At 42.5% G+C, this 17,143-nt stretch overlaps 3 protein-coding genes across 7 annotated transcripts; 2 read left to right on the plus strand and 1 right to left on the minus strand.

The window, feature by feature from the left end:
- Positions 1 to 3,064, plus strand: LOC117855533 (S-adenosylmethionine synthase 3). Of its 2 annotated transcripts, none has more exons than XM_034737911.2 (2): positions 1 to 156; positions 1,598 to 3,064. In XM_034737911.2, exon 2 carries the CDS (start codon positions 1,608 to 1,610, stop codon positions 2,796 to 2,798), a length of 1,191 nt encoding a protein of 396 aa, XP_034593802.1. In that variant the 5' UTR covers positions 1 to 156; positions 1,598 to 1,607; the 3' UTR covers positions 2,799 to 3,064. The 2 variants fall into 2 exon arrangements, with proteins under 2 accessions (XP_034593802.1, XP_034593800.1); XM_034737909.2 differs by lacking the exon at positions 1 to 156 and adding an exon at positions 193 to 1,092.
- Positions 3,065 to 3,808: 744 nt separating this feature from the next.
- Positions 3,809 to 9,259, minus strand: LOC117855532 (squamosa promoter-binding-like protein 1). 2 transcript variants are annotated; one of them, XM_072294277.1, is made up of 12 exons: positions 8,837 to 9,259; positions 8,086 to 8,733; positions 7,010 to 7,191; positions 6,690 to 6,902; positions 6,530 to 6,594; positions 6,367 to 6,441; positions 6,157 to 6,264; positions 5,886 to 6,003; positions 5,653 to 5,794; positions 5,434 to 5,575; positions 4,753 to 5,358; positions 3,809 to 4,425 (listed from the first exon to the last, which is right to left on the minus strand). In XM_072294277.1, the coding sequence occupies exons 2-12, from the start codon at positions 8,613 to 8,615 to the stop codon at positions 3,964 to 3,966; spliced, it is 2,643 nt and encodes an 880-aa protein (XP_072150378.1). In that variant the 5' UTR covers positions 8,616 to 8,733; positions 8,837 to 9,259; the 3' UTR covers positions 3,809 to 3,963. The 2 variants fall into 2 exon arrangements, with proteins under 2 accessions (XP_072150378.1, XP_034593799.1); XM_034737908.2 differs by having other exon boundaries at positions 6,530 to 6,597; positions 8,837 to 9,256.
- A 2,900-nt stretch (positions 9,260 to 12,159) lies between these two features.
- Positions 12,160 to 17,083, plus strand: LOC117858552 (pto-interacting protein 1). Of its 3 annotated transcripts, XM_034741633.2 has the most exons (9): positions 12,161 to 12,346; positions 14,648 to 14,751; positions 14,903 to 15,150; positions 15,227 to 15,353; positions 15,468 to 15,741; positions 15,821 to 15,953; positions 16,071 to 16,157; positions 16,578 to 16,692; positions 16,865 to 17,083. In XM_034741633.2, exons 2-9 carry the CDS (start codon positions 14,667 to 14,669, stop codon positions 16,867 to 16,869), a joined length of 1,074 nt encoding a protein of 357 aa, XP_034597524.1. In that variant the 5' UTR covers positions 12,161 to 12,346; positions 14,648 to 14,666; the 3' UTR covers positions 16,870 to 17,083. The 3 variants fall into 3 exon arrangements, with proteins under 3 accessions (XP_034597522.1, XP_034597524.1, XP_034597523.1); XM_034741631.2 differs by lacking the exon at positions 16,865 to 17,083 and having other exon boundaries at positions 12,160 to 12,346; positions 16,578 to 16,858; XM_034741632.2 differs by lacking the exons at positions 12,161 to 12,346; positions 16,865 to 17,083 and adding an exon at positions 12,472 to 12,667 and having other exon boundaries at positions 16,578 to 16,858.
- Positions 17,084 to 17,143: the final 60 nt, after the last annotated feature.

Raw genomic sequence — 17,143 nt, forward strand, 5'->3', positions numbered from 1 at the left:
ATCGGGGGACCCGTGGAGAGAGCTATAAATACCGTCGGGGAGCACGGTCACGGCCCTGCGTCGGCCGGCACAGCGGGTCGGATCTACTGCTACTGCTACGCCGTTTCGTTTCTGTCTCACCCCCTCGCATCGTCGCCGCCGCTGCCGCGAGCAAAGGTGAGGCGCCCCTTCTGCCCGTTTCCGTTCTTCCTGATCCTTCTTCCGGCGATATTCTCGTTTGGTCAAGGTCGGTTACCGTGCTTGCGTAAGATAGATTGGCTATTCATTGTTTCTTTCCGGGTCTCCTCTCCTGGGGTTTTGTCCGGTTGACTCAGGAAAAAAACGGCCGCTTTGTTTCCGCTTTTCCGGGCGCTAGATTAGCGGCTATTTTTCTGGACAAATCTGTTGTTTAGTCGCCTTGTTGAGTGCTGAGGTGGTGTTGGACGGCAAGATTAGATTAGTAGCGGGTGGATCACAGCCAGGTCCTCACTGATTGGAGGCCCAGATCTGGGGTTTGTTTCTTCCGGCGGCGGTCTTATATGTTGTGGAGTTATTTCTGCTTTTAGTATTGTATTAATTGGATTGAAGGATTAGCACCGAGTGATGGCGTGCGCGTGCTTCTTTAGGTCTGGGAATCTTACTCTTGTGTCCCGAAAGTTTGCAACTTTGATTATTCTGCACGCCATTGCGAGGTGGAAAGGCATTATTCTTATATGCTCATTCGCTGCGCATTGAGTGCGCTGTGAACTGGGAGAAGTTGGCACCGCAACTGGACAACTTGTGCTGTGAATAATGGTGGATTCCGTTGGTCTTAGGAATTAGGATCCTGTCATTCCAAGAACAAAGCTGGTGAGTGGTGACTAGGATGCCTCTATGATGTGTGATTGGGTAGCTTATTGTTCATGGAATATTGTGGTACTTGGATAAATCTAGAGTTGTCTTTCCGGCATATTCGATTAATACTTTGGGCACAGTCTGTAGGTTGTCCACTTCAGAATAGTTACAATTCTGAGCAGCACTGGTCACATTTTCGATGTAAAGGATAATTCCAAATAATGTGATTGAGCAAATCATCAAATTGTGGATGTTTGCCTTGTGGGGGAATTCTGGAAGGTAGGCATTGCAAGATATTTTGTGGTAACTTGGTAAAGTTTGTGTCTTTTTTTTTCAAACTGTAAATAATCTAAATGGAGATTTATTTTGCTTGTTCACTAGCCGTTCTTTCTAGCGCCATCGATTTACCCGAATGATGTCTTGGTACATTTTTTTAAAATTTTTGCTTGCTATATAAGCATCTTTCACAACTTAATTGCTTCCACTGGACAGGATAATTACAGTTTTTCCAAGAATTTTTTTCTGATTCTCGTGTAGCTAGTAGTACTGGATAATCTCTTGTGTTCTTTTATCATATTTTCAGAAAAGCTTATCTGCTTGTGTATTCAATTGCTTTCTTATCTTTTTATTAATTTCAATCAGTTTTATTGGAAAGTAATTTGGGCATATGTCAATCATCAAATTTGTCCATTCAAAATCTTTGGAACCTTATTCAGCCTGGATCATTTCTTGGTGCCCATATTTTTTCTGACTTCTGAGTGGTGAATGTTACCGCGTTATGCAGGTCAAAGAAGATGGCTGAACTTGACACATTCCTTTTCACATCCGAGTCCGTCAATGAGGGACACCCTGATAAGCTCTGTGACCAGATATCTGATGCAGTGCTTGATGCATGCCTAGCTGAGGACCCTGACAGCAAGGTTGCTTGTGAGACCTGCACTAAGACCAACATGGTCATGGTCTTTGGTGAGATCACTACCAAAGCCAATGTTGACTATGAGAAGATTGTCAGAGATACTTGCCGTGGTATCGGTTTTGTGTCCAATGATGTAGGGCTCGATGCTGATCACTGCAAGGTGCTTGTCAACATTGAGCAGCAGTCACCTGACATTGCACAGGGTGTCCATGGCAACTTCACCAAGCGCCCTGAGGATATTGGTGCTGGTGACCAGGGGCACATGTTTGGATATGCTACTGATGAGACCCCTGAAATGATGCCCCTCAGCCATGTTCTTGCAACCAAGCTTGGTGCTCGTCTCACTGAGGTCCGCAAGAACGGGACCTGCCCGTGGTTGAGGCCTGATGGGAAGACCCAGGTGACTGTTGAGTACCACAACGACAATGGGGCCATGGTCCCTATTCGTGTCCACACTGTGCTCATCTCCACCCAACATGATGAGACTGTGACCAATGATGAAATCGCTGCTGATCTGAAGGAGCATGTCATTAAGCCTGTCATCCCTGAGCAGTACCTTGATGAGAAGACCATTTTCCATCTCAACCCATCTGGTCGCTTTGTCATTGGTGGACCTCATGGTGACGCCGGCCTCACTGGCAGGAAGATCATTATTGACACTTATGGTGGCTGGGGTGCCCATGGTGGTGGCGCTTTCTCTGGCAAGGACCCAACCAAGGTCGACCGCAGTGGAGCCTATATTGCAAGGCAAGCGGCCAAGAGCATTGTGGCTAATGGCCTTGCCCGCCGCTGCATTGTCCAGGTCTCATATGCCATTGGCGTGCCTGAGCCGCTCTCAGTGTTTGTTGACACATATGGCACAGGCAAGGTACCCGACAAAGAGATCCTGAAAATTGTGCTGGAGAATTTTGACTTTAGGCCAGGGATGATCATCATCCACCTTGACCTGAAGAGAGGTGGAAATGGACGCTACCTTAAGACGGCGGCGTACGGGCACTTTGGCAGGGACGACCCGGACTTCACCTGGGAGGTGGTGAAGCCCCTCAAGTGGGAGACGCCTTCAGCCTGACCAAAGACTTGCAACCAGCTCCATTTCTGAACCTTTTATCCATCAAGTTGTGATGTTACTGCTGATAGTATACCCATCACTACAAAGTTTCCCAGTTTCTCTACTCACTGCTCTAGTAGCAGATGTGTGAGGGATATCTTATGCATGATGTTTTCTCTTTAAGGAGCTTGTATTGTGGGTTTGCAACGCCTTCTTTTCCTTCTCCTGTAATGTCGAGCCAAAGTTGGAAACTACCTAAGAAATGAAACTTCCTACTTTTTGCGCTTTGACCTGTTTGCAGAGCAATTCAGTCCAGCGTGATGTCTTTTCTCTGAATATCTAGCTATCATCCGTATGTCTGTTGCCAACACATCAAGTTGTGATGTTACTTCTGATACCACTCTTCTGTTTGCAACGTTGCAACATCTTGACCTGGGAGCGCTACTGAAGTCTGATTGCAACATCTTCTGGCCTGTGGGCTTACCTGTACTTTCAGCCTTAGGTTTTGGCTGGTAACCCAGAGGCCGGTGTGTCCTTGTCAGCTTTCTGGTCGTTAATCTGGAACCATTATGTTCTTAAGAAAAACTAGTGCCCTTTATTTGGTCTCCACTAAGGCTGTCAAACCAATGACATCAACCATGGATTTTTTTTTTCTCGAATAAACCATCGAGAAAAATAAATGGGAAGGTGAGAGTTTGGTTGCCTACCATTACCATGCTTCTCAACCTAGATCTTACCAACTTTTTTTAATGTGATATTAACAATCTTGCAAAAAAAATTAATGTCAAGTCGGATAAAGCATATCTCTGGCTCGAAAGTTTAGTATGATCTAGAACCTCATGCACTATACCACTCCGCAATTGTGATTTGTGATGACAGTAATATTACTCGGTTTCCTTCAGGTACTGTATCATTGCTCATGATGAACATAACCTCAACAGCAGTGCCTTTGTTGACCTTTTCTTCCTCTCAATCAAAAACAAGTAAAAGCTCGATCTCAAACAGGATGCAAATGCAATGGAGTTCCAAGCTAGGCAAGTTGAGCATTTCGTGGATTGTACAATAAAACAGAACTGCATTCAGTCTAAAAAAGTATGCACAATACAACAATTTAGCTTCGTGGTCAGCACCAGTGCTTTGTTATACACGGACACAATTGAACTGGCTCTGTTGCATGTGCAGTCTATCAATTTGGGCCCCAGGTGATTTTCTCCCAGAGGAAAGGCTTCATGGAACTAACTTGTGGTGGGCTCTTCATAATCAATCCCACACAGACACACACCGCAGCAATGGCAACCAAGGACAGCATCGCTGGCCTAGTCGAGAAAAATCTATTTGTCCGGGGTCGATACGCGAGCTGATGGACACATTGTCCGCAGCTCAATGGTTGATTGATGATGCTTCGCGCGCTCTTCTCCACATCAAATGCGGTTTGATCAGTAGACTTCAGGTGACTAGCATGCTTCGTGATGGTATCAGTAGCGGATGGTCTACTGGGGATGGCAACAGAGACATGAGCTTTCGGTAGCCTTCGATCAATCTTGTCCTGAACCATTTGAATGTAGGATATGTGGCCTCTCTTTTGAGCGTAATCCTCTGGAGTAAGGCCGGTATCATCGCGAGCAGTCTTCCACACTTTGATTCCAAGCTATGGCATTTAACAAGGTAAAAGCCAAACAAAAGAGAAAATAGTTTCACCATTTGCAACAAATTCTAGAGTAAATGATATGATATACCTTAAAAGATCTACTAACAATTGATCGATAGATCGACCACACAAGCCATGTTTTAACAGTACTCATTTTAAGTTTTATTCTCGAGACATAGAAAATGAATTTAATATAAGACGTTACAATGTGTAGACTTAGTTCCTTACACTAAATGGCGGTCTTAGTACTCCTTTCAAAATAGGCACACTAAGAATCAGAAATCTTAAGCTACTTTGCACATAGATGCAGTTTTTTAGAGTAGGTACCTGCTGAGGATCATCAGTTAAAGCATCCAAGACACCAGTAGTATCGCTGATTGTGGCTGCAATATGAAGAGGTGTAATATTTGACGGGCCAGTCATGTCAGGAGTGAACAAAAACTGAACTGGATCAATATCTGGAGCATAATTTGTTATTGTGTATCTCAGTAGGAACTGAACCAAAGGCTTTGATCGTTTGTTGACAGCGGTAAGCAGTAAATTTTCTCCTAGGGCAAACTCGACTGGTGAGGGGACATCAAGACCAATATCACCCCGGAACATGGTGTTCAGAAGCTTGTTTACAACAGCACACCACTCCTGATCAATTGCAAAGGATAGTAACCATCTAAATCTTTCAACAGAGAAACCCTCTGTACTGTATTGTCGCTGCTCAGAGGTAGCCTGCATGTGACTCCTTTGAAGAAGCCATCCGATTTCTTGTAAAAAATGTAAGGCCCGACTGCGAGAAGCCATCAGATCACCTATTCTTTCTGAGGTTTCATCAAATGAACTTAAATCCAATTCATGCTCCAACATTCGAATCTCAGAACATACATCTTTGTCAGTGACAACAAAGGGAACAGAAAGGCTGCTTTGATCATAATCTTCAACCTGAGAAAGGGAGTCCAGATATTTTGTAATATAAAGCACAAAATGAAAAAAGACAAAGAAATATGAAGTACACACCTCTATGAATCCTCTTCCACTTGTGCTAGGAAAGGAACACGAGAAGGTCAGGCATTGACGGCCTTGCTGCCTGGTTGTATCTTCAAGTAGCGTTTGTGTTTCTTCTTGTATTAAATATTTCTCACCAAACACACAAAGTAATCTAAAATGGAAATTGTTGTTACCGGTTAATACAAGTTGGATCGGTGGAGACTATTAGATGTGACAGAATATACATACTTTGTCGTTGGTTGAACTATATTGAAACCTTGTACACAGAATTTTGCAGTTGAAGAACAAGCAACTGCAATAGGGGTTACACAGAGCCTCTGAAGCCTGTCACCTATTACTGGTTGCCAGGGAGATGCTAAAATAAGCCTACCTGCAAAAACGAGGAAAGCAACACAAATGAACTTGGTCCTTGAATATGAAAGGAGGCGGCAAAACAGTTACTCCAAATAAAGTGAACAGACCATTGCAACTCAATGTCAGACATTCCTGTACCCTAGCATACACCCATCCTGTTCTCCAGAAGCCATCATTGGACATGCTAATAAGCTTTTCTATCCAAGGAGCTGGATCATCATCAAGCTTTGTAAGAAAAAGGAAAATTACAGTAAGTAGAAAATAACAGTAAGTAAGCAATTTGTTTCATTATCCAAAGTTCACAGTTTAGATTTCGCACCATATACTTTCATAGTAGACATACATATTTAAAGCACTGTTAATGTAGTAATACACTACCTCATCCCACATCCAATTAGGGAGGCGAAGGTAAACAGTTAGAATAACACAACCAGGCCTAATATAGCTTTCCATATCAGTTGGGCAATGTGACAACCAGTTTAGGATCTGTAAATTGAAACCATTTAATGAAAGATTTTGTATTAGCAACATAATATCTTCTTATGGTATTAGAGAAACAAGATACCAGTTTGTAAAATGATAAATGACCTGTTCCCGAAGATCTACAGGAAAATCCTTCGGCTCTTTTCCAAAGAGCTTGAACACAATTTTATCTGTTCGTCTCTGCAAATGTTATGTGCATCAGAGGTACTGAGCAAAGTAGAATTCAACGTCAGGAACACATCTAGGAGAACCAATCTAAATTGTTTACCTCAACTTCTTCGATGCAAGCATCATTCAAATCAAAATCTTGTACTCGTTTTTTCACTGGAGGCCCTTCTGGCAACACAAGTTATTCACACATCATTTTCTTTTAAAGATTTGGTATTTGACAAACAAAACAGTAGCAAGTAAACAATAAAATGTTTTACCAGCTAAAGGTTCACTGCCGACAGGAATTGACTGTATAGTTAGTTCATGCATAGTAGATCCATTTGCAGCATTATTACCAGCATTTGATGTTGGATTTGAATTTGCATTATTTAGAATATCTTGATATGCCTGTGTGCTGGCAACAGCAGCAAGGTTCTTCATAAGGTTAACCAAATAATTAGGATGGTTGATTTGCCCCGAAGAGCTACCAGCTGCCATCAACACAAGAACACAGTTAGAATGACCGTGGCTGGATTTTGTATGGATTAAAATGTCTGCATTTAAAGTTAGTGATTGAACTTTAGAAAGTAGAACTTACACTCTAGCCCAGAAAGTTGTTTTAACAAAAGGAATAAGGCGCTGCTTAGAGACTTATTTTCATTTGTGGGATTCCCCACCACAGCACCCTGTGGTTGACCTTTCCGCCTTCTTCCATTATGTTTTGCTAGACGTGAGCGGCAGCTCTTCTTCCCTTCATCGAATTCTTGAAGAAGGTGAAACCTAACATGGCATACAATAATTCCTTTTCTTCAACTCATGTGTAAATGAAAATATACGGAAATATTGTTCAGCATATTAAAATCTGAATTCCAACTATGTTCATTGTTCTTCTTTTACATGCATCTTAAATTTAGCATCGAACTTCAGTTTCCACCCTGTCACAATGTTGCAATTTACAAGATAATTATAAATCAACTTCTACAGCAAATTGCCTCTTCATTAATAAAAAGAGTTAACACCATTCTAGCGATGGCCCCACTGTCATTGAGTTAGTATTTATGTTCTTGTTTTCTGATACATTGAGGTGAGAATTTGTGATACCACGTCACAAAGTGAACCTTTAGCTATATATTCTTTCACCAAATACCGGTACTGGCTAACTGAAACCATCACTCCAACCATGGCGTCCAAAGAACAAAGACTAAATGCAGTAAACACTAAGTGAACCAGGCACATATAGCTATGTCTCTTTTTTGAATCTGACAGTGTAAACAGAACATTTTTCAAATGCTGGAACGACAAATAAAAAGAACAGAGGTAGTACAATCCAAGTAAATTCAAATATTCATAATTTATTTCAAAAGAATATCTTTCTTCCTTGTCAGATGCATTCTAATTGTAGCACAAGGGAGAACAAAATAATTCAGATAATCATAGAACGATACTGTAAACATAGCACAGATCCACGTAAAAGCACCTATACATTATACCAACTAGTATTCTGTAAGGGGCCATAAAAATACAGTTATGCCAAAACCGCTAAGTTTGGCATTTCTCAAGATACATGATCAGCATGAAGTGGGATTCTGTAAGGGACATAAAACTACTAAGTCCAGCATTTATCAAGGTCACATTATCAGCAATGGTAATCTCACAAAGGAATTGCTGACTAACCTGCTGCACTGCTGACAGAACCGATGCTCTACGTTCTTGATGCAGACCACGCTCGTCCTGGTATGCGCCTCACACACCTTGTGCCTCTTATGGTAGTCCCTGGCACCGCTGAGATCGGCGTGGCACCCGTCAACCTGGCAAGACGGTGGGGTGCTCGAGCTGGCACCTTTCCTGGGCCTCTCCTCCTCACTGCTCCGCCTCCTCTGAACAGACACCACATGGCCGTTGTCTCCATTCGCCACAGCGGAATCGTTGCTGCAGCCGGCGCTGCCGTCCTCCTCCGGCGAGAGCCGCCTCCTCTTGTCGACGACGACGCCGAAGTCGATCTCCCCCTGCGCCCGGCTCAGCTCCCTGCTGCTGCACTCGGACGGCGCGGCCGCCGCCGGCGTGGCCAGGAACAGGTTGGCGTCCCACCTCCAGTCGTTCAGATCCCACTCGAGGCTCTTGTTCTTGTTCTTGTTGTGCCCGCCGGACATTCTCGCCGCACCGGCTTGGTCGCCGCTCTCTTTCCACAGAAACCCAGCTTCCATCTACTCTGCTTCCCTCGCCTGGTCACTTCCTTCGCTGCTCGTTTGAGGGGATTGATCCTCGTGTTCTTGGCACGTATGATGAGCATCCAGAGATTACAGAATTCAGCTACATCCCCAGCTACAGATGAAACGAACACGGAGAATCAGACACGAACACAAAGAAATTACCAACCTCGGGACCATCTTGAAATGAGTGGAAGAAGGCCGGCAAAGACAGCTACCTGAGCTCGGTGCCGGCGGCTAGAACGATGCCGTGGTTATTCATGGCACAAGCGACGCGCTGGAACTGAGAGGCGAGAAATGGTTGAAGAAACGTAGCAGCAAGTACTCGTCACAGCGATTGGAGCGAGCGAGTCAAGAATTTTGGGTACCGTAAGGTAGGACTGGCATGGGCGGAGGCGGAGCTACTACTTTTCTTCTCCCGGACCCTGGAGCGGCGGAGCAGAGATGGAATGGAAGGGCGTGAGGAGGCTCCCGGTGGTGGAACGGGGGGCGAAGTATCCTGGGGAGGCAGGACCCATCCTCTCCCCGGCATATTCACACCGCCGCCGCCTCTTTTTCATCTCCCCTGTCCGTCGCGCGGACAGCGACGCCACGACCAAGGCTTCAGTTGGAAGAGCAGAGGATGACGCAGGGCAGACTGGCGATTCTCTGGTTTCCTTCGTGATCCGCTCCATGTTCCGGCTGCGCCTGCGCTGCAGGCTTTTTCTTCACCTCTTCCTTCCGGTCCTGGGCCGAGCTACAGCAGCCGGTCCTTTTATTTCCGTTTCCCGATCGTTCGTCGCGACTGAATTTGCAGTCTCGATAGTACTCTTCCGCATAACAGTATCATTTGTGCTAATGCAAAGCATTTTTTTAAAAATATATAATTTAATATTATAAGATTTATATTTTTAGATTCACCACGACAAATACCTTTATAATATATAATTTCTACGTTCCTGAAACATACAATTTCTATAAGTTGGTAGTTAAAGATAGAAATGTTTGAATTGAGAAGCAACACATCACGATCAATGTCCAAATACAATTATTTTGCACCCTAGTGCAAGTTATTTTACTAAATTGAGTATTTTACAAATTGCTAGATCAATATGTACCCAAGTGCCAAATATATCTATTATATTAATAAGAAAATGTTAAAAGAAAGCATCACGTTCATTTTGCTATAATTATATTAGCGATGGTCATAGTTGTTGTAAGATGGGTGCAATTTACTTCCATCCAAATAATCTTTTTTCCCTTATTAATGCTGATTTGTCGAAAAGGCTATACTTCATGGAGAATTTGTGCTCTAGGCATGCATTCCAGCTCTAGTCCATGCCGGCGAAGGCTGACGAGAGCTGGGAGTACGAAGTTCATGCTGGCGGGGCTTATTAATGATGTTTGGCTCAATGATGTAACTGCAAACGTAATCGGCACCGAAGTTCGATGGAAATGTAAAACGGTACTCCCCGTTGGGAGTACGAAGGGTGGAAACCATAGCTGTTTGATTCAACAACGTGTAGTGCCATTTGGGTTCAAGCCGAGCTGCAGCATGATGGACGTAGACCAGAGGAAGAAAGAAGGGAGCGATGAACAAGTCTTTGGCATGCAGTGGCACTGTAATTCTGTAAAAGCAAACTGTGCAGCTACCTCACTGTCTCTTTATTCTTTTAAAAAATAAAAACAAGGAAAGAGGGTGAAGCGTCCAGTCTTAAATTGTTTTGAGTAATAAAATAATCCAGATTAGACTTCCAAAAAAAATCTAGACTAGTCCTTAAGCTAACCTTACGAGCTACGAGATATATCATTAAGCATATGTATGCATTTGGTCGATGGTTAAATGGCGCATTACATACATTGTTTTATTTTATAGTTTTAGACTAGTTCCAATCAGGGTTCATCAACAAGAAAGCAATAAAATGATACTAATATTATTTGAAACAATGGAGTATTGAAACTAACGTTGCAATGTATAATTTAAGATTATTATTTCATAAACTCTACAAGGAATTTCATTTCATAAAACATCAAAAACCGTGTCTAGTTGAATTCTTCTAGAAGGAACTGCTTCATTTTCTCTATTCTTAAATTTGATGCTATATCATCATCGAAAAAGATAAATATTTCATTAGGAAACTATAGTAGAAGATAGAAAACAAAAGCTTCCTTCTTTAGAAAAAAGATGCTAAAACACTTGAGCCTAAGCCATCCAGTGGTTCACAAATCGTCTTCTAACTCTAGCCCTTTTTTATTTTAAAAAAACTCTAGCTCTTTTTCCAACCTGTCATTTTCTCTCTCCACTTCTTCTCAAACCACCTCGCTTAGCCTTGCTCGGGTGCCATATCTTCCTCTCTTATCTTTAGGGCGCTTATGTCACCATTTTGTGGCCATTGCTCACCATGCTACATATCTTACAAAGGTCTCCCTTTTAAATTTGTGATAGGTAAACAAACTCCCTTCTGCACTTACTCGCATGGAAGGTACCTATTTTACGGACCCTGGTCAACTCCTTTTTGATTTCTATGCATGTCAATCACTTCTCGCAGGGCTCCGGTTCCTGCTAAAACAATTTATAGTTCTCTCTGATGGAGCTGAAACCATTTTAACAAATATGTGGTAAAATGACTTCTATTTTTAATAAGTTGATGGAGGATGTCAAATGTCTAATGTACCCTATTATCTATCTAATTTGCTTGTACTTATGAATTGTATGTCTACCTAGTTTATAATTTGAGTTTATATAAAATGAAAAGATATTTCGTAATGCCTTGCTAAAAAACTGGTGAGATTTTTCTTTTTTAACACACATTTTTTCTCTCATTTTTCTTTATTCATTTTCCCGATCCTTTCTCTATTTATTTATTTCGGGTGCTCCTTATTCTTTCGTTCCACGCATTTCCCTTCCCATCTCTATCCTCCCAGCGGCACAATCCAGCTTCGTTGTACCGTCGTTTCTACCGCAACTCTGCTCCGTCCTCGCCTCCGCCCTACTCCCACGGCCCCGCTCCAACCTCGTAGCACCGCTTCCCAGTTCCCCCACCATGCTTCTTCCTTGCTGTGCTACTCCCCTGCCGCCGCACCACATCTCTGTCAAAGCCGCGCACATCCGCCGCTCTTCCTGGCCGTCGCCCTTACCCATGCCATGGAGTCGAGCACACAGGCACGGCATTTTCGCCTCGGAACCTCTATGGTGAGAGTGAAGACGATAGTAGCTTTTTTTTTATCTCTGTGCGTCTAGTGGAAGCCCTTTTGTGGCTCGTCCTCCATTTCTGTGATGGAGCTGTTTCAGATGTAGCCTTTTGGTATGGCTTCCAGAAGTTGATGATAAAATTGATAGAGAAGCTATATCAAAGGAGTGCTTAAGATCTTTTAATTTTCGGAGCATAAATATCATCCAAAAAGCCAATCATTCAAGTGTTGCGGATGATATGAAACCAATAATCTCAGCAGGGTGAGGAGCCAAGTTTGACCAGCAGTGTGCATGAGCCCAGCCCGAGCTCAACTGCTGAATGGGTTAAAAAAAAAACTGCTCAACCGAGCTTATCCTCACCGCGAGTGAACTGACAACCTCTCCAAGGCTCCAAGGAAAGACCGAAGACTCGGAACCCGTACACACCGAGCTCCCTTCTCCCCTACTCTCGCTGCTGCCGTGCTGCGGCGAATTTTCTTGCCCTGCGCCGGCCGCCGTGGCTAGCCTGCGCCACCGCCCCGCTTCCGCCCTTCCGCCGCCCTCCGGGAGCCGAAAGGTGAGTCTTTTTCTCCGCCGTTCTCGTGTTCCCCCTCCTTTCCAGTGCTCGCTAAAGTTAATCGAACGCATTTATCGAGTGGCGGGCAACGCCTCCCGTCCGCATGACTCCCCGGTGCGCCACGGTCTTTCGCTGCCTCCGGTGTGCCTGGTGAGCCCCGGCGGCGGGCGCTTAGGGAGGGAGGGGAGAAGGAGAGGCGGCATCGCGGCCTCGGTTGCGAAGGATGGGAATAGCGTACGGGCTGGGGATGGTGGGTGGGAATGGATCTTGAATGTCAATATGAGCTCAAGTGCTCAAAATCGAAGTGTTGGCGTCCAGAAGGTAGGAATTCCGTCTGTTCCTCCTTGGGGGCAGAAGCTTTCTATTTGATTTTCTTCTTATTTCCAAGAGTTTTTACCTAATACCTAAACCAAAACGCATGTTTAATTTTGTAATCTGGGGTGCGATAACTTGTAGCTTCCGTTCATGTCCAAAGAAGTAAGGTCAAGCTTAATTTTTAGTGGCTATTTCCGATTCATTTTTTAATCAAAGCTAGATCTTTGATTTATAAATACTTAGAAAGTGAAGCGTGATTTTGGCTGTTCTTGCCAGTCAACTCTTACTGTTTGTTCTTTGTTTTAAGTATGCAAGGAAGCATTTTTTGTTAATCAGTTCTTTCTTCTTTGTTTTTGTTTCCCTCTTGTTTGTTCTGCCATATTTTACATTTCTGGCATGGCGGCATGTCTTGTACTTAGGTACATATATGGGTGGTAAGGCTTGCGTGATTTAAACAAACGCAAAGGTCAATCATTCTAGTAAACAGAATCAGATTTCATGAGTGACCAACACCCATTTCAAGTATTGCAATTACTACTAGGTCCGGACAAGGATGGGGGTGTGGTTCACCTTTCTATTGAGGCAATGCAGCAGGCAACGAAGGATGAGGCTAGGAGGGAGCAATTTTATAGCTTCTGACATTTTATTGGGCCAATGTATAATTTGGGGATGAACTTATAGAGTTCTTGTTGTCTTCAAGAACTTATATGCTGCCACGAGTCTAGGAATTGTTGCCTTTGTGATTAGCAACTAGGACTGGACCTACATTTTGGTGCTGAAACCTTTATTTTTGTTGTTGCTTAGTCTGAACATGTTGTACTAAAGAAAATCCTGAGAAAAATCATTGTAGCCAATTAACTAATGCTGGATGCACCCTTGCTTGTTTAGTTAGGGTATCTTGTTCTTTAGAAATTTGTAAGTAGGTAATATCTATTTTTGGTATTCCTTAGAAACTTACAGTGAGTTCTGGATGTATTATTTAATAAATGATTTCATAGCTGCATTTATGCTTCATGCAATGAAGATGACAAGGGGCACGTCCATTAGTGCCTTCTTTTGCACTCATCTTTATTACATACTCCCTCCGTTTCAAATTGTATGTCATTTTGGCTTTTCTAGATCCATAGATATAATTATACATCTAGACATACACTATATCTATGTGCATAGCAAAAAATATGCACCTAGAAAAGCCAAAACAACCTACAATTTGGGATGGAGGGAGTATAAGATAAGATAGGATTAATGTTTATTTTTATATTCTCTAATTCTATCCATTGGATGTTTGTAAACATTAAGGGTCTGGAAAATTCTTCAAGGGGCTACGATGTGCTACACTAAAAATAATGATATCTGGGGCTTTCTCCAGGATACTAATGATCTTTGTCCTTATTTTAACTAAAACTGGAGAGACTAATTTTCCAGTTCTTCTCTAATTTTAATATGAGTGGCGTTATGTGTTTTTTTGTTCCAATGCCTGCTTGCCATTACAATTATTGGTTAGGTTCTCTCCCTTTTGTTGTTAATGCTTTGTGATATATCAAACGAAGGTAAGTTTAAAACATAGTGGAACTCTGATTTTACAGATAGTAGTTAATACTAAACAGTTAAACAGTCATTAATTGCTTTTGATCTAACATAGCTTGATGAAATGTTGTTCTTGTGTTATTTGGAAAATTCTTTGTTTATGTTACTTATTTAATGGAGAAGTACATTACTTATTGGGTTTGTTTGCAATCCGTATACTGTTGTTATTTTGGTATTCACCTTTTTGAAGGCATGGACATGGTTAGTTGTGTAGGTCTGTCAGGTTACCAATGTCTACCTTAGGGAAAGAATCATTTGAAGTTTGAACAAATTTATCTGAGGCTAGTGCCTTTTCACATATTTCCCCCTATTTATTAACTTACAATTTAGGTGCCTTACTTTTGGCATTTTTTATTCTGCTGCTTAATGCTGATAAGAGGAAGGTGTTTCATCTCTCAGGTCTTGGCTTAGTTTGAACATGTCTTGTTTGGCATGCTGTGGCGGCGAAGACACTCAAAGAGCACCTGATAGTGGAGGTCCATACTCTGGTGGCTACCCAGCAAGTAATATTCCACTGAATCATATTTGTTACTTAGCATTCCTTCAGCTCTCATCCATAGGCATATTTCCAGCCTCATTTGTCATACTTCAAACTATTGCCTTTAGTAGTAGTAGCTGACTGTAACATGTTCCTGAATTACGACCAACCTCCAGGGAATGATGCTTATCGCACTGCTGATCCAACTCCCAGAGGTGCTCAACCTGTGAAAGCGCAGCCAATCGCTGTTCCCACTATTCCTGTAGAAGAAATCAGGGAGGTCACAAAGGGTTTTGGTGATGAAGTTTTGATTGGTGAGGGTTCTTTTGGCAGAGTGTATCTTGGTGTACTTAAAAATGGTAGAAGTGCGGCGATCAAAAAGTTAGATTCAAGTAAACAACCGGAACAAGAATTTTTGGCACAGGTGTGCATCGATTTTATCAATGAATTGTTCATCATTGCTAGCCTTTCTGCTTCTTATAAAGTATGTCCACCTGCAGGTCTCCATGGTGTCAAGACTTAAGCATGACAATGTCGTGGAGTTGCTTGGTTACTGTGTTGATGGAAACACTCGTATCCTTGCTTATGAATTTGCTACTATGGGTTCTCTTCACGATATTCTTCATGGTATGACTCTGTTTACTTGTAAATTGTAGAAATCCAGTGTACTGATAAGTTTGAAATCTATTATCCATGAGCTTCTTTCCTAATAACTGATGAGTGTGAATTTTAACAACACAGGACGGAAAGGTGTGAAAGGAGCTCAGCCAGGTCCAGTCCTGTCCTGGACACAACGAGTGAAAATTGCTGTTGGAGCAGCAAAAGGCTTGGAGTATCTTCATGAGAAAGCGCAGCCTCATATCATACACAGGGACATCAAATCCAGCAACGTACTTCTATTTGATGATGATGTATCTAAAATAGCTGATTTTGACTTGTCAAACCAAGCTCCTGATATGGCAGCTCGACTTCACTCAACTAGGGTTCTTGGAACATTTGGATATCATGCACCTGAGTATGTGCAGTTCTCTTTCCAGTACTGTTAACAGCTTCAACAATTTTTTTACTTATTAGCTAAAAAACATTGGGGGCAGGTATGCGATGACTGGACAACTTAGCTCTAAGAGCGATGTCTACAGTTTTGGAGTTGTTCTTCTGGAGCTCCTGACTGGAAGAAAGCCCGTGGATCATACATTACCAAGGGGACAGCAGAGTCTCGTGACATGGGTAAACATCTATATTGGAATGTTTTATTCTGTAATCAAGAAGTTACCTTGCATATATGGAATGTTTTACGTTGTTTTGGTTTGACTAATTAAAGTACTGGATTTTCAATGCTTGTAGGCAACTCCACGGCTTAGTGAAGACAAAGTCAGGCAGTGTGTTGACTCAAGACTTGGAGGGGAATATCCTCCTAAATCTGTTGCAAAGGTATGAGAGATTGCTAAGAATCTAATTCATTTGGTCTTTAGATAAGCTTTTAGGAATAAAATCTTTTCTCAGTCTCTACCAAAGGGAGATTACATCTGTGCGAATGATATCCAAATAAAGGCCAGGAACTGGTGGGAGGTGTGGGTGTACACCCCCACCACCCAGGTTCAAGTCCTCTTTGACTCGAATTTGCATCGCTACTTATAAATAATGCTACCTACTTCCACCTAGGTTGGTCGATTTTTTTTTATATCTAAATAAAGGCCATAAGAAATGGCTATATTGTGTGGCTAGCAATGTTTGGATATGATATCAATAGCAGTGGCATAGTACTTGATTTTCTTCATTGATTTTTTTTGTCTACCCACACTTATCATTGAACTTTGAAATACTTATTTATTCCTTGTACCCTTCAAATAGTTTGCAGCAGTTGCCGCATTGTGCGTTCAATATGAGGCTGATTTTCGACCAAACATGAGTATTGTGGTGAAGGCGCTCCAGCCCCTGCTAAATGCGCGAGCATCCAACAACCCTGGTGAACACTCTGGATCATAACCTTCGATTCACCATTTGTACCATTCGTGGTGCAGAATATTGCATTGTCAAGGGTTTTTTCAAGTAGTAGCCGGGAAGCTGGCTGTATGTAGATTCGGTTTGTAATCTGCTTTTTGCCTTAGTAGTACCTCATTGATTCTTCTGATTTGCAGGATGAGTGAATGACTGCTCTTGCTTGTACCTGACGCGAGTATCTGATTCAGACAATCATGTAGCATTGTATTAAGACAAAATTGTGGTGTTTGGCTTAATGCACTTGACCTTAATGAGATAACTCCTTGGCATTTCCTGGATGTTTCCGACTAGTCTCTGTACCTTGAGAGGGCCCTAGCGTATACAAGTATAAACTGTATGCCATTTGTTTGGTTGCATTCCGTCTGGTGCCCCTCTGTTCCTTGAGAAATGATTCCGTAAACTTCCTCATTCCAGCC

This window comes from Setaria viridis, chromosome 5, assembly GCF_005286985.2.
Source record: "Setaria viridis chromosome 5, Setaria_viridis_v4.0, whole genome shotgun sequence".
In the NCBI taxonomy this organism is placed as follows: Eukaryota; Viridiplantae; Streptophyta; class Magnoliopsida; order Poales; family Poaceae; genus Setaria; species Setaria viridis.